Genomic DNA, 14,233 nt, shown 5'->3' with positions numbered 1-14,233 from the left:
GAAATATTTCCTGTGCCTAATCCAGACACCAGTTAGGCATCAGTCTGTCTGAATGTGAGCAGACATACAAATGACAAATGTGTGGAGGAGCAGAAGAAGCTGGGGAAAAAATGAGAATGTATTTTTCACTCAGAGGTTAGCACATTTGCCCTGAACACAATCCCAAAACCTAATGAATCAGAAAGTGTAATTGTTACATAGACTAATTTCAAAACAGTACTACTCATTAAAGATTAAGGGAGAGAAAAGGAACATGAGGTTCAGACCTTTTACTGAAATTTTGTCATATTAGTTCCTCATTGGTAATGTTTTTATGGTTCAAATTTATTCATCTCTTCATTCACAGCATTCTGTCAAGACTCTCTAATATATACCAAGTACAAGCTTCATTAACTGTATTATCTTACATCTCTGTTTTATCTGTGGTTACCAAGCCAGTGTTCATCAATGACATTTTAATGTTACAAAACAAGTAAAAAATCCCAACACAAAAGCAGCTTAATTTCTATCAGTGATTTTTGCATTCAGATTTCTAAAGTTTCCTTACATTTGAATACTTACATAGATACACTTTGGATACCCATTAGGGAAAATGAGGCTTATGGGGTGCTCTTTAAGTTCTGGGCTATTTAGTCTTGCACAATTGCCAGTCTATCTTCTAGAAATACTGAACTTTATCTCTGGGATGCTCTTGGCACCTGGTGTGTCTAAGACTGGGACTGGTGTCTAAGACTCTTTCACTATTGACAGGTCTCTTCTGTTCTCCCTTCAAGGCAAAAATCAACCCTTAAACGGTTTTGCTTGACTCTGAGACTATTAAAAATTTGGATGGGTGGGAGAGAGGTGTTTTACAAGGTGTTTGTTTTATTCCTTGGTATTTTGTTATGTCACCTGATCCTTCTGAGTAGCTTATGTCAGGTTTTTCATTCTAACAACAAGTAGAGAGAGAATGATAAAGTCTGTGTCTTTTTAGAAACAAAAGAGGAAAATTGCAAGAAGGAAAATGTTAAAAATTACTGCTTTTGGAGTAAACAAAGATAGCTTACAGATAGTCACATTTAGCCATCTTATACTTGGTTAAGAAAGGTCTTGGGGAATCTTGTACAGTCTGTGCAGTGGCCACAATGTCCTGCTCCTCTGTAAAGTCTTCTGAATTCCTGTGGTGCTGTTGTCCCAGTAAAGGCTTGGTGGTAGATGTAGAGAGCTGTATTAGACTTCCCCTGTATCCCACCTATGTGGTGGGATCTGTAAAAATTCAATTCTCTGTAAGAGACAGCAGATGATCCGAGCATCTTCCCACTGTGTAAGATTTATGCACATACATGATGTAAGAGAGCCATTGCAGCCAGCATTAAGTTCTCCTTCCTCTGGGGAAATACAGCCACACAGTTTATATCACTCAGACATTGTGGGTCTAGTTAATGATCATAGAATCACAAGTTTGGGTTGGAAGGAACCTTGAAGACCTTTCAGTTCCAAACCGCTGCCATGGTCAGGGACACATTTTACTAGACTGGGTTGCTCAAAGCCCCGTCCAGCCTGGCCTTGAACATTTCCAGCAGTGGGGCATCTGCAGCTTCCCCAAGCATATTCAGATAAGGGGGCCGTTGAAATTTTAGGAAATCGGGAGAGAATTTTTTTTTGGTGGGCTTTCATGATCCATTGCAAATCCCATTGAAGCTTTGGTCACAACAAAGGGTAAGAACCTTAACAGGTTTTTCTGCATCAAGAAAATCCTGCACAGCTGCAAGTAGAAAGATTTCCTAGCTTGTGCTTTTGTCTACACCTTATTTCTAATGTTCCTTAATTCGAGAAGAAGACAATGGAAAAAAAGTATCATAAAGCAAGGGAAATAATTACTAATTCTAGTCAAGGTATATTAAATTCAGTAGTGCTCAGACATGACATGAGTGTTCAGAATTTGTATATGAATGAAATAAAAAACATTCTGGAAGGAAAAGCTACCTAAATGTCAGAAAAAAAAGAAATACAAGCTATAAAATGCTGTGAAAAATCACACAGACCATAGTAAGATAGATGTGCTGTCTTTACTTAGCAAAGAAATCATGGAGGATATGAAAATAGAGAATGAAAATAACACATTTTTACTTGATTTGAAGGCATTATCCATAATAGCATCTGCGATGTGTCTGTAATAATATGGTGTAAATTGGAATTTACATAACAGATCTTTGAAAACAGGCTCTGACTCACAATGTGAAAATGGTGCCTCCAGAAGGAAAAGTCAACCAATAGCAGGAGAACTTCGCGGAAGGTCTGTTGTTTATTCCAAGATCTACCCTTTTAGCCCCTTTGTAGATTGCACAGAGTACTCATCTCAGGCATGAGCTGTACTGAAAACTTGCATAGCTGGTCTTGGAAACCTCTAGTATGTTTCTCCTGAATAGACAAGTTATCTTCTCTGGGCTGAATTAAGTTCTTAGTAATGGTGATAGATTGACAGCCCTAAAAGTTGAAAACCCTCTATTCATGTTCGTCTCTCTCAGCTTGGATTTAATACACTGTTCCTATCTTGGTTCCTGTCTGTTGAGTAGGAGAAGAGTCATTAATTTAACTAAGCCAGGTGTAGAATTCTTCCACTGTTGTTTTTATTGCCTCAGTGGTCAGGACTTCAACTGAACAACAATCCCCAGGAATATCCAGTCCAAGAATGGTTGGACTTTTCAATTCACATGGTGCTACAGAGCTGCGGTCAGACCTGGTTTAGTTCTGATATTTCTTGTCTGTACGGTCCATGCTCATTGCTCTTCCCTTCAATCTGCTGGCTGACATGCAAGTCAGAGGCCAGTATTATTGGCCTTACAGGGCATTGTAAAGATTGGTTGAGCTGTTCCAAGTCAGATTTCTGAGTAGTTCCTTAGATTCCCATGAAAAGTCTGTTTGTCTGAATGTAGATGACCAGTGTAGACCTCTTTGTTCGGGCTTGTTGTTTTCTGTTGTACTGACATAAAATAGAGAGACCAGTAGGTATGTATCTGACCTTTCTGGGGGTTTAAGGTAAAATGGATTGGGACCCTAAAACCACTAGTGGAATATATACCCCTGGTTGCGTCTCTAATGTGACAAAGCCAGAGGTAAATATATGTTCAATCAGAATAATGGCACCCTTGTAATTAACATGTATTGTTTTGCTAGATCACCTCAAGCACCCTAAGTTCTGGTATAATCAGCCATAGTTAATGATGAAGCAGTGTGAGTCAATGCAGGATGAGGAAGGACAGGATGGCTGTGTCTCACACATCTTCATGTTTTACCTAATGTGTTTAACTATCTGAGAAGTTACAGAGATACTGTGAATGCTTTTTCTGTTCCTCTCCTAAATCCAAGTCCTAATCCAAATTTCAAAAGTATCATTAGATGTCTGATACCATTCATTGTAATTTACAACTCCATACAGTTCATTCAGTTCTGAGGTCTCTAATTAGAGAATAAATGGGTGTTAATTTCTCATGATACAGAAGTCTGGTAAGATTGATAGGATAGGCATTCTTTTCTGATAAGGCATCACAAAAGTATTGTGTATTACAAAATCACAGAATGGGTGAGGTTGGAAGGGACCACAGTCAGTCATCTGGTCCAAACCTCCTGCTCCAGCAGGGTCATCCCAGAGCACATGGCACAGGATTGTGTCTAGACAGTTCTCAAATATCTCCAGTGAGGGAGACTCCACAACCTCTCTGGGTAACCTGTTCCAGTGCACAGTACTAATGACTTTTGAGCATGAACCCACTAAAAGCAGAGAGGTATATGTTTCCTGTTTCTCATATGCAGTGTGCTGAACTGTCAATCTCCCTCCATTTCCATCAAATTTAGTTTTCTTCATTTCCAAAAAAAATATGAAAAAAGTGCATTATGATTAGCTAAAAAAAGTAAAAATACAGCTATAATCAGCCCTAGATTCATCTTTCCTAGGTGTTTGTCTTCCTCAGTCTGCCTTCTTCAGTCTCTTCGCTAAGAAATACTTAGAGTTTTACTCAAAGTAGCCATATCACTGATCTTTACATCTTTCTTCACTGTATGTTGTTCCATTTTCCTGACACCTCGGTTTTTACATCACATGCATTTTTTACTCAGTTTGACTACGTTTCTAACAGTACAAACTATTGGATTTTGTTAAAACTCTATAGTCCTGACACGCTTTCATGGCTTTCCCTAAACCAAGTCTCAGTCTTCTTGTTAACTTAACTATTGAAAGTTCTGAGGCAAAACGAGCAGAACAAACTTCTCTGGGAGCTGTATATCCATCATAAAATGGCTCTAACGTGTTATCTATCCAGACTGGTTGTATTTTTCATGCTGTATCACAAATCAGTGCCACAGATAGATTGCAGTTTGCAACCTGCAGTTGTTTATCGGAGTTAACTTGGCTGTCAGGACAGCCTTTCTGCAGTGCTTTAAACTTTCATAACTTTTGTGCATGAGACTGAACTATTTTTCTAGCTGGCTCAGGGATCAATGCTGTGTCATTAGAACATATGGAACAAGGCTGTTTTACCCTTTTGAGTTTCATCTGGGATATGTGGCACCAGCCTTCATACTTTTTAGAACTGTCTGCACATAAATGAACACTCAAATCATGAGCCTTATAAGTATTTTACTTATGTTTTAGAGCATCCTCCAAATCTTCAAAATCATTCAAGACTTCGAACTCCACCACCTCCAATATCACATGCTCACACCCCAAATCAGCATCATGCGGCCTCCATCAATTCCCTGAACAGAGGGAACTTCACTCCACGCAGCAACCCCAGCCCAGCTCCTACAGACCACTCTCTTTCTGGAGAACAACCAGCCACTACTCAAGAGCCAGCCCATGCTCAGGACAACTGGTTACTCAACAGTAACATCCCACTGGAGACAAGGTAGGTCACTTTCTTTAGTACTTACAATGTTCTGACTGTGTGTGCTCAGGATGTTATGGAAAATACACACATCTGCATAGCTAACCACCTAGTTTGTGAACTGGTGTTTGACTTACGCATTTTGCGTTGTATTTATTATTCCTTGTGTCTTTTTATTTGGACTAGGAGAAGAGGAAATTGCTCTTCTTTCATAAAGTAAAAATGTTGTCTTTACCAGCTGCTCATAAGGTTATTTTCCTCATTTAAAATTGGAATCAGGATCATAGATTAAAATGTTCTTGGTTTTCTTTCCTGTATTTTCCTTTAATGTCTTTTCTTTCTATGTGGTAGGATAAATCAATATCCTATTTAAAAAACTGAAATCAGTCAGTATATTGAAAAGATTTAGCCTTGTAGCTGTGCCTCATCAAGCAGTACTTTCATAGTACATCATTCAGGAAAGGTTGATCCTGTTTCACCTAATGAGGAGAGGTCAGCTGCTGACTTTTTCAACATTGCTCCAGCAAGCATGAAACACTGGATGGCAGGGCATCAGTCAGTTAATGGTGTTTCCATTTAGCTCTCAAATTATTTTCTACCTGTGCGACATGTGAAGGGTGTGACAAGCGTGTACCAAGTTGTTCTAGTTCATAGCTTTGTTCAGGTTCTGTGTAGGTTCTGGAAAAGAGAGCTCTCATACTCCCTCAGCCTCAGTCCTCCCATCTGATGGTGAGTGCATCTACTTGCGGTCCCAGTTGCTTTCTCCAGAGGTTTTGCTTCACCTATTCCTTTGCTAGTGAGTGGCCGCTGGGGATGCTGGAGTCATTAGCCCCCATATATGGTGTCTTTTTCAGTCTGGAGAGAAGTCTTCCAAGCCTAAAATGCAGTGCGCTTGCTCAGCTGTCTTTGTTCCTTCATTTGTCTAGCCTTCTCAAACCAACAAGATTTTAGACAGCAAAAAACATAAAATAACGGAAAACTGAGACAGGGCCCAAATTTGTCACGTCACTGCCTGTGGGAATCTCACTGAAAGCAGCAATAGCTGTACCCTGGGACAAATTGTACCCAGTTTTGCCAACTTCTGCTAAGAGAATGTTTTTTTTAAAAATGAGCACATCTGTCAATCTTTTTGAGAATGAGCTGGTCCTTTGAAATCTCCAAAACAACCTCAATATCGCATTTTATGGCATTTAAAGATAATTAATTTCTCTGTGACTGCTTGATTAAAAAGACTCAACTAAGAAGCTGGATCCAAAAGATTAAGACAAAATTATAAGCCAGTAATGCAAGTGTGATTTGGCAACAGTTTCAGTAATTATATTGTGTTAGTAATTCTCAAGCACAAATACCCAAGCATTTATGTGATATTTCTTATTAAAATTACATTAAAAAATACTTAGGACCCACTCCTGCAGCCCTTTTGTGATAATCCTCTGTAATTCTGAAGGAAGCCCTGTGCCTTTCCCTAGCCAGGTCATGAATGCTTTGTAGAAGAGATAATATACTGTTTTAGTAGTGCAAAACCTGAAAGGCTGTCCTCATTTCTTCTCTATGAAATTATTGTGGATGAAAATTTTTCAAGATCTGAATCAGACTGCTCTTGTCGCAGGTTGGATTGGTCACATTATTGCTGTTAATCAGGCTGGAAGTTGAGGTCTACCTGCATGAAGAGCTCTTTCTGCATGATTTGATAATTTCACTAGCATCACGGATCAGTCACATTTGTACTTGTTCCTCAGTCTAGCCATTTTATTAATTTGGTAGAAAACAGCTCATTTCAAGACTGATGTTGGGGCTTTTGAAGCAGTGGTTGAAATGGCGTAATTTTGCCCAGTGTTCCTTTTCACAACAAGCATGTTGGAACATAATGTGTAATTTTGTGCCAACAGCAAATGAACGCTACTGACTGTTCCTTCACTCTTACAACATTAAGAAAATAAAATGTGTTACAGTGGTGTCATAAAGAGAGGAGGCTGAGCTGCATAGATGATCAGTATATCTGTGACTAATCTCCACTCTGACAGTCAGCTCTTCTGGCACGCAGAGGTCTTCCATTTCCTTCAGTGGGAATTGTGTAGACATAAAAGACAAGGCTTCAGGGCTGTTTAGCAAACTTGGATGCCCAATTCAGCCTCTTCCATGAAATTGCTCTTCCCCATCTTCTCCACTGCAAAGATTTTTAGAACCCAAAAAAAAAAAAAAAAAGACCATCACCTAAGAGAATAAAATGTCCAATAAGTAGAAATACAAATCCTGGCCAAGAGACATTAATCCAAGAATAAAGGCTTTTGAAGTTTGGAGATTATAGTTATCTCATGTCAAAAATGGAATTGTATTGCCATTATTTTTTTTTTTTTAATCAACAGAGAGAGAACACAAGAAGAAAAAAGCTGAATCTTTTAAATGAGGATTGTCACAGGCTGTGAAATATGCCTACAGTTACAGAATTTAACCAGAATTTGAAGTGGCTTGATTTTCACTGCCATGGACTCCAGGCAGTTTTCACAATTGGGAATTTGGAATGGTTTATCCCTGCCTGGAAATTTCCAAACCATAGTGCAAAGGCAGGCAGACGTGTGTAGCACAATTAGACAACTGACAGGATGAGCATATCTGAGAATTTTGTATGTTGCAAGAGGAAGAGCCCCCCCTCTTCTCTCCCTCCTTTTCATTAGTTTCCCTTTACTCCCTTTTCTCTGTTTCTCCTTTCTCCTCTTTCTTTTCCTGTCTGCTCCCTTTTTTGTTGCTTTAAAAGCCATGTATTATCAAGGTTGTGATGAGAAGATCTTTGCTCAGCAGTCACTCCTGACAGGTAAGTCAGTTCCCCCCATATTTATTCCTCAGTCTTCTTTCTTCTGTGGCCTCCTTTCTGTTCCTTTACACTTGACCTTGTGGGAGCAAATAAGTGCCAACTAGATGGACCTTTAGCTGACAAACCAACAGTTTCCAGGAGACTTTCATTCCCAGGAAATTTCACATGCTAATCATGTAAGGTCAGATTTCTGCCACCACTACTGTTAATGAGAAGGGAGAGTGTTTTGTAACTAGCCAGCGCTTTACAGGTAATCTCCAAGGGAGCACATCTGTGAGCCTTCCATGAGGAGGACAGTCATGCATCAGTCCCTCAGGTGACCCAGCGACCTTTCTGTTGCAAATGCATACATTATGAGATTATATAACCCTCCCCTCTTCTGTTTTATTGACAATCCACAACTGAAATTCATGAAAACAGTTCGACATGGATTTTAACTGCTGATGATATTTTATTGATTGGTGTGTTGCTAGATGCCTTGCCTCTTACCCATTAAATGCCCAGTGCATGCCCATATGTTGCTTCTTTTTGCATTGAACTCAACATCCAATCTTTCCTGCATTCCCAGGGAATGTGAGGAAGCTCCAAACACTTGGGGATGGATTGATGTCTCAAGTGCTATGGCACACAGCTCATGCATGTTGATCCACTTTACCCAAAGCTATGAATAGGAGTCACTTCACTTTCATTCAGATCAAGGAGTAGATCTGTTCTGTCAAAGCAGCCGAAAGGCCTCCAAAAGCAGGGAGTTGAGCTAAACGAGTGCTGGCATTAGCAGCAGGAAGAGGAGGAAGTAGAAATGAAAACTAGGTTTCAGAACATCTTAGAAGAAACAGTTTCAAGATTTGTATAATGTGACAGGGCTGGTTTCTCTTGGTTTAGCATGTTACCTGAATCCAGTTTCTTTGACAGGAGTTCTTGTTAGAGTTCATGTCACTTACACCCTCTAAGCTCTTAATCCTGCATAAGTGATAAAGTGTGACAATGCTGTTATGTTTCTTTTACTAGTTTTTGCCAGGGGATTTATTCACATTCAGGCTTAAATTCAGTTTTATTGCTGAAAACAGACATGGGAAAAACCAGGACTTTGTATTTTGTTTTAAAAAACATGGGAAGAATGTTCTTTTGCCAGGTCTTGAGAAACAAGCCCAAAGGCAAGAAAGACACAGTTTGTTCCCAGCTGTGCCTCTGAGTTAGTTCTTTTTGTTCCTGCTATTCTCCTCAAAAAGTACGAAACAGTATAGCATTTATAGGTCAAAATGTGACTCATAAAAGAACATGCCGGGAGGACAGATACTGCAAAATGCTGCTACTGTGTGCAGGGTTAATCCCAGGCATTTGCATGTGTGGGCCCTGAGTATCTTGCTTATTGCCTGTATTATCCAGATTATAACCAGTACTCTGGTGTTGGAATTTGGGTTACAGCTTAACCTGTTTCTAGCTTCTGTCTGCTTGTCACCAAGAGACTTTTATGTGGAATATTCATATTGAGCAAAATCTACATTTTGAAAATTTACATTTTACTCTAAATAGTGCGTTATTATTCCACAAAGGAAAACAAATTAATCAAATTGGAAACTAAAAAGTTCTCAAATCCAAAACTGAAACTAAAGTGCAAAGATGTGGCAGATTTTTGCTGGAAATCGAAGGTCTGGCCACAGTGGGATATAGATACTGTGGTGTGCCTTTTCAGAGTAACAGTAATAAAGATGCAGGAGTATAGCCAGATTACAGCTGGGCTGGATTGAAATCTAGTCCTTTGGATCCAGGAGTTCAGAAGGTTTCACATGTCACTGGCAATGAATAATGTGCAATGAACAAAGACATCAACTTTTTCTATACATGCACATGGGCGTGTGTGCTTATATGTGTGTATATGCATATATATAGTGTATATATAAAGAAGTGAACATTTTTAAAAGCTATATATGTATATGTGTAGCATCTTATACATATAAATATATGGTCCATCATTCTAATTCCATGCACAACTGCACTATAACCATTGTGGTTTATAAGATCACACTTCATATATGCATGACTCACTGGCTTCATTCATGTTTCCATATGTATGTAGAAACATAGCAAAGCAGACATTCCTAGAGACATTGCAGGACAACCTCATTGAGATGGACATTCTCACCTCCTCCCGACATGACGGTGCTTACAATGATGGGTATGTGACACTTACGTGGTCTTCCTGTTTACTGTACAGTCATTATGATCCTTGCATGAAAGCATTTGGTCATATCAGTGATGTTTAAGGGCAACAACATTGCTGACCTCTTCCAATGGCTTTAAAAAATTAATTTCTGGGGCTTGGAGCATTGTGTCCTGTACATACTAATGGCAAACTCATTAATATGCTAGTGAGCCACTGCATGCAATTTGCTTTTTATCTCCTTGTTGTTTTGAAAGTCATTTCATACGTAAGAAGTACCTACAGCAATTTAGAGTCCCATATTAACTAAAATTAATTTAATTTTCGTAAAAATCTGAAACCATAGTTGTGCTGACAGCCTGACACTTCATTTTTAAACTGATGTCTTCCACATACCTTATCTGACAAGAGTCTGCTAGTGGTGTATGTAAGCCAAGCCTTGGAGTCTGACTTAACCACCCATTCTGGCATCTTTACGCAAATTTTGATCACAACTTTTAAGTTACAATCAGCTTTTAACTTGATACTCAGTGCCAAAACTGTTGAATCTTGTGTTGGCGGCAGCTCCTAATTTGGTAGCCGTCATTCACACAAGAGCTTATTGGTGTACTTGAACACTGCAGGTACCTCTTTGCTCAGAACAGATACGTCTCTGTCTAAATTCTTTTCAAAACATGGGATAGTATCTGACTTGTAAAAATTATTTTTTTTATGTAGAGCATAAGTGGAAATAAAGGATCTTTCTCTAATGCTCAGCAGTCATGCTTAGAGTATCAATAGAAGCGTGGCTGTAGTACTGCAGACACCTCTTTTGGATAATTATATGTTACATTTAACTGCACGAATTGGTGGCTTTTCTGCACTGTGATGTTTCCAAATATGACATTTCCCCCTGTAACTGCACAAGTAACTACATGGGGAAAACAATCACCTCTTCATCTGGTATTAGCCACTGGCTTGACTGACTCCCATGAATCCATGCTGATTACATTTACTCTGGCTGCAAATCTGGCCCACAAGCCATGGCAGGATATGCAAAGGGTGCTGGGGCTGTTTCTCACTCCTCACAAGCTGCATTTTTGTTTTGCATCAGCATGGTGGTAGATTAGTCCGCTCCATTTCCCAGGTTTCATTCCCAGAATTTGAATGCCTTGTATGTCATGTTGTCCCACCAAAATCAGGCTTTTCATTTAGTACTCCTGTGGACAGAAGTCCCATTGGGACATTTCATTTCAGGAGCTCATGGGCTTCAGTGTGTTCTTTTTGTGCTGACTTCCATGAGTCTCACCTGAGGTGCTCATAGGCTGGCTCTCAGGCTGCGTTTGTCATAATGGGCAAAATGTGGTGCCTCCCAATGTGTCACTGGACAGGAAATGCTGTTGCCTTTTACAGTAATTCACACTTTTTTAAAGGTAGGCTTCAATCCAAGGTGCTCTGGACTGCTTTCTGGAAGCGGGTGCCTTTCCCCACTGGCAGTATATAGGACTTTGATGCTTTTAGCCACGCCATTGTCCGACACTTAAATTTGCTGGATGGGGACAGTGTGAATATTGCCCTCTGTGACAATTTGGGTGCTATGGAATGGCTTAAGCTCCTTTTCCCCATCTCCATTCACCGATGCCACACAAAAAACGCTCTCATGCAGTGATCAGTAAATTGATAAACGCCCTCCCTTCTTTAATCCGACCTCCGCGCCTCTTCAGCCTCTGTAGGGCATTTCTGTGGGAGTGCGAGCAGGCTCCTGGTTCTGCCCGTGCCACCAGTCTGTCGTAGCTGTGCTTGGGGTATTCATCTCACTCTTAATGCCATCTCTTCCACAGAAGGGACTCCTGCCCTTCAAGAGTTCTCTGTGGCATTGTTGGCACTGTGATCTTTTTGTTTGGTTTTGTTTTCTTTTACTCTGTGTGACTTGCCTTTGATTTTTATTCTTCTCTTTTGTGCATGCCATCCATGTCAGTAGCCAGCATTGTGTGGAGCTGCTTTCCTCGTCCTGGCAGCAGTCGCCATGCTCCCACCCCACGTCTTCCTCAGCATCAATTTGTGTGAGGAGTCACTTGCTGTTGGTCTTTCTTCCCTCAGGCACTTCCTGTTCAAACCTGGAGGCACTTCTCCCCTTTTTTGTACAACGTCGCCGGGATATCCCCTGACGTCCAGCACTGTGTACTCACCTCCCCCTAGGCCCCTTCCCAGAAGTACCTTTTCTAGGCCTGCCTTTAACCTGAAGAAGCCCTATAAGTACTGTAACTGGAAATGTGCTGCTCTGAGTGCCATTGTCATCTCAGTCACGCTGGTGATCCTGCTGGCCTATTTCATAGGTAAGCTTGTTGCTGTTGTTTTTCTTCTTTTCATTTCATTTCTCTACAAACCCTCCCATAGTGCTAATGTTTGGGAAACAGAGAGTCAAGACTGGTACAAAGTGATGGGGAAATAAGGCATCTGTTGACTTGTTTGTGTTGCAGTGTTGTGGTAGGGAGCTTAACACCTGTCATAAAGCCAGAAGGGCTTAGTAAAACATGAGTCATATGAGGGAGTTGTACTCCCTTCAATGTCATGGACTGTTTACATTCTGCACAGGAAAGTGTACCTGGAGTGAGGCAAAGCCACCAGGTTTTCTCTAAGCATCCCATTAAAACAGGTGGTGAAGTCCATGTCCCAATCCCAGTCACATCCAGGTCTGTCGGTTTTGACTTTGATGGAACAGGGTCAGAACCAAGATTCTGATACACAAAAATGTGGTTTAATTTTATTGTTTGGTGACACACTCATTTCAGTGATATGTAACCAATTATATTGAAGTTCACAGTGTCACCAGAAGGATGGAGGAGGACTGGGTTTAGATTGTGGTTCAGCAGAGCCTTTTTAGAGGAAGGGGTGTGGTGAAATTTGCTTCTTCGGTGGAAAAGCAGTGGATTTTTCTTGAACTGTGCATGATCTGAATTTCTTTGGTTTATGAGGCTTGTCAGTGTTCATTGCAAAAAAGTGTTCTTGGTGTATGTTGCAAAAGTAATTGAACTGCTGGAAGTGAAAATTGTATTTTTAAGCCTGTGAAGTTGGAATGCTACCATTACTTTTTCTTCAGTTCTATTTGATATGTGTGTTATAAATGTCTTAGAAAAGTCCATTCCTAGACTTCTATGTTAAACTGTCCGTGGTGCAAACTCCAGTTGTCAGACACTTTTAGATGTGATCATGGGTAAAAAAGCCCATTTCTCACGGCACAAATGAGTCTTTTTGATTTTGCTGTGTCTTCCTGTACGCTAATGAGCTAATGATCTGTAAAAGGTTGTGGTTAGAATTACAAATCTTAGTCTGGATCGAAAGATTTTGCTTTCATTTCGCATGAATATAATTAGCACCACCACAAAGGATTGCTTTTACTGTGTTCTTTTTATATACACTTCTTTAATGACTGATACTTTTCCACTTCTGCTTTGCATCATACTCTGGTCACTTTTATGTCTGCTGTAAGAGGAACAGGAATGATTAATTAACCAACATTAAATCAGCAGCAGTTTGATGAAATATGCAGTCGGTTTTCATCATTTGCTATGTACATTTGGACTCGCCTTTCTCATTTGTCTGGTATTCTCCTTATGCCCTGAACATGGTTCCTTTGGACATTATCTCGGTGTGTCAGAGGAGAATCATTTCAGCTCAGCATAGCGGTGCCTGTTCATTCTGGAGAAAGAGGTGTGTGCTGGTTGATAGATGGAGAGGAGTTTGGTTTGCCATTCTCCAACTCAGAATCCTGTCTCAGAGTTCACAAAAAATCACACTCGTGCTTAAAACCACAGTTGATGTTGTTAAAGGGAAGGTCCATTGAGTGCCCTCCCATCCTTTTTATCCTCTCCATTCAGGTGAAGTTGCTGCCATTTGCCACATGCCACGGATGGCTGGCAAGGTGCCAGAAATGCTGAGCAGGTTGAACCACTGTAATTATGGGTCATAATTATTAATTTCTAAAGGAACTACCAATTATTAAAAATCAAATCTAATGGTTCAGTTCGGCATAAACATATTTAGCAAAGATTGTCTCTACCAGACCCAGTGTTCTAATCAACGAGCAAAAAGGCAGATATTTAATTAGATTTTGATGAAAAATTGTGTTTAATTTCAAGTATAATCAATTATTAATTACTGTAATGAGTGACTCTGGCGGGGTTTACTAATTAACTCATTTAAAAATTATGAATAACCTTTTCATTTGTAATTATTTTTTACATCCTGTCAAGTCGCAGATGAGAATTGTATCACCTAACCCAAAAGAAAAGAAATTAATCAGGGAGTCAAAATGTTTGTACTTTCACTAAGTTAAACTGAGACATTTTGCATTTTGATATAAACTATGCAGTTCTTAACAGGAACTTGTTTATTATTCTAAGTAACCTGGTCTGTTTG

The 14,233-nt window shown here is 39.9% G+C and overlaps 1 protein-coding gene across 12 annotated transcripts in view; it reads left to right on the top strand.

Annotated features, from left to right (window-relative positions):
- The window catches only part of TENM4 (teneurin transmembrane protein 4), a 1,362,823-nt gene that overhangs the window by 1,150,576 nt on the left and 198,014 nt on the right, over positions 1-14,233 (top strand). For 8 of the 12 annotated variants that reach the window (XM_039562133.1, XM_039562144.1, XM_039562181.1 and 5 more), the window contains 3 exons: positions 4,631-4,883; positions 9,752-9,850; positions 11,915-12,150. In XM_039562133.1, coding sequence (XP_039418067.1) covers positions 4,631-4,883; positions 9,752-9,850; positions 11,915-12,150 — 588 coding nt within the window. The remainder of the gene's footprint in view (positions 1-4,630; positions 4,884-9,751; positions 9,851-11,914; positions 12,151-14,233) is intronic. The other 4 variants (XM_039562174.1, XM_039562168.1, XM_039562191.1 and 1 more) reach the window with 1 other exon arrangement.

The sequence above is a fragment of the Corvus cornix genome, chromosome 1, assembly GCF_000738735.6.
Source record: "Corvus cornix cornix isolate S_Up_H32 chromosome 1, ASM73873v5, whole genome shotgun sequence".
Classification (NCBI taxonomy): domain Eukaryota; kingdom Metazoa; phylum Chordata; class Aves; order Passeriformes; family Corvidae; genus Corvus; species Corvus cornix.
The sequence above is the reverse complement of the archived record's forward strand: the minus strand, read 5'-3'. Positions and strand labels throughout refer to the sequence as shown.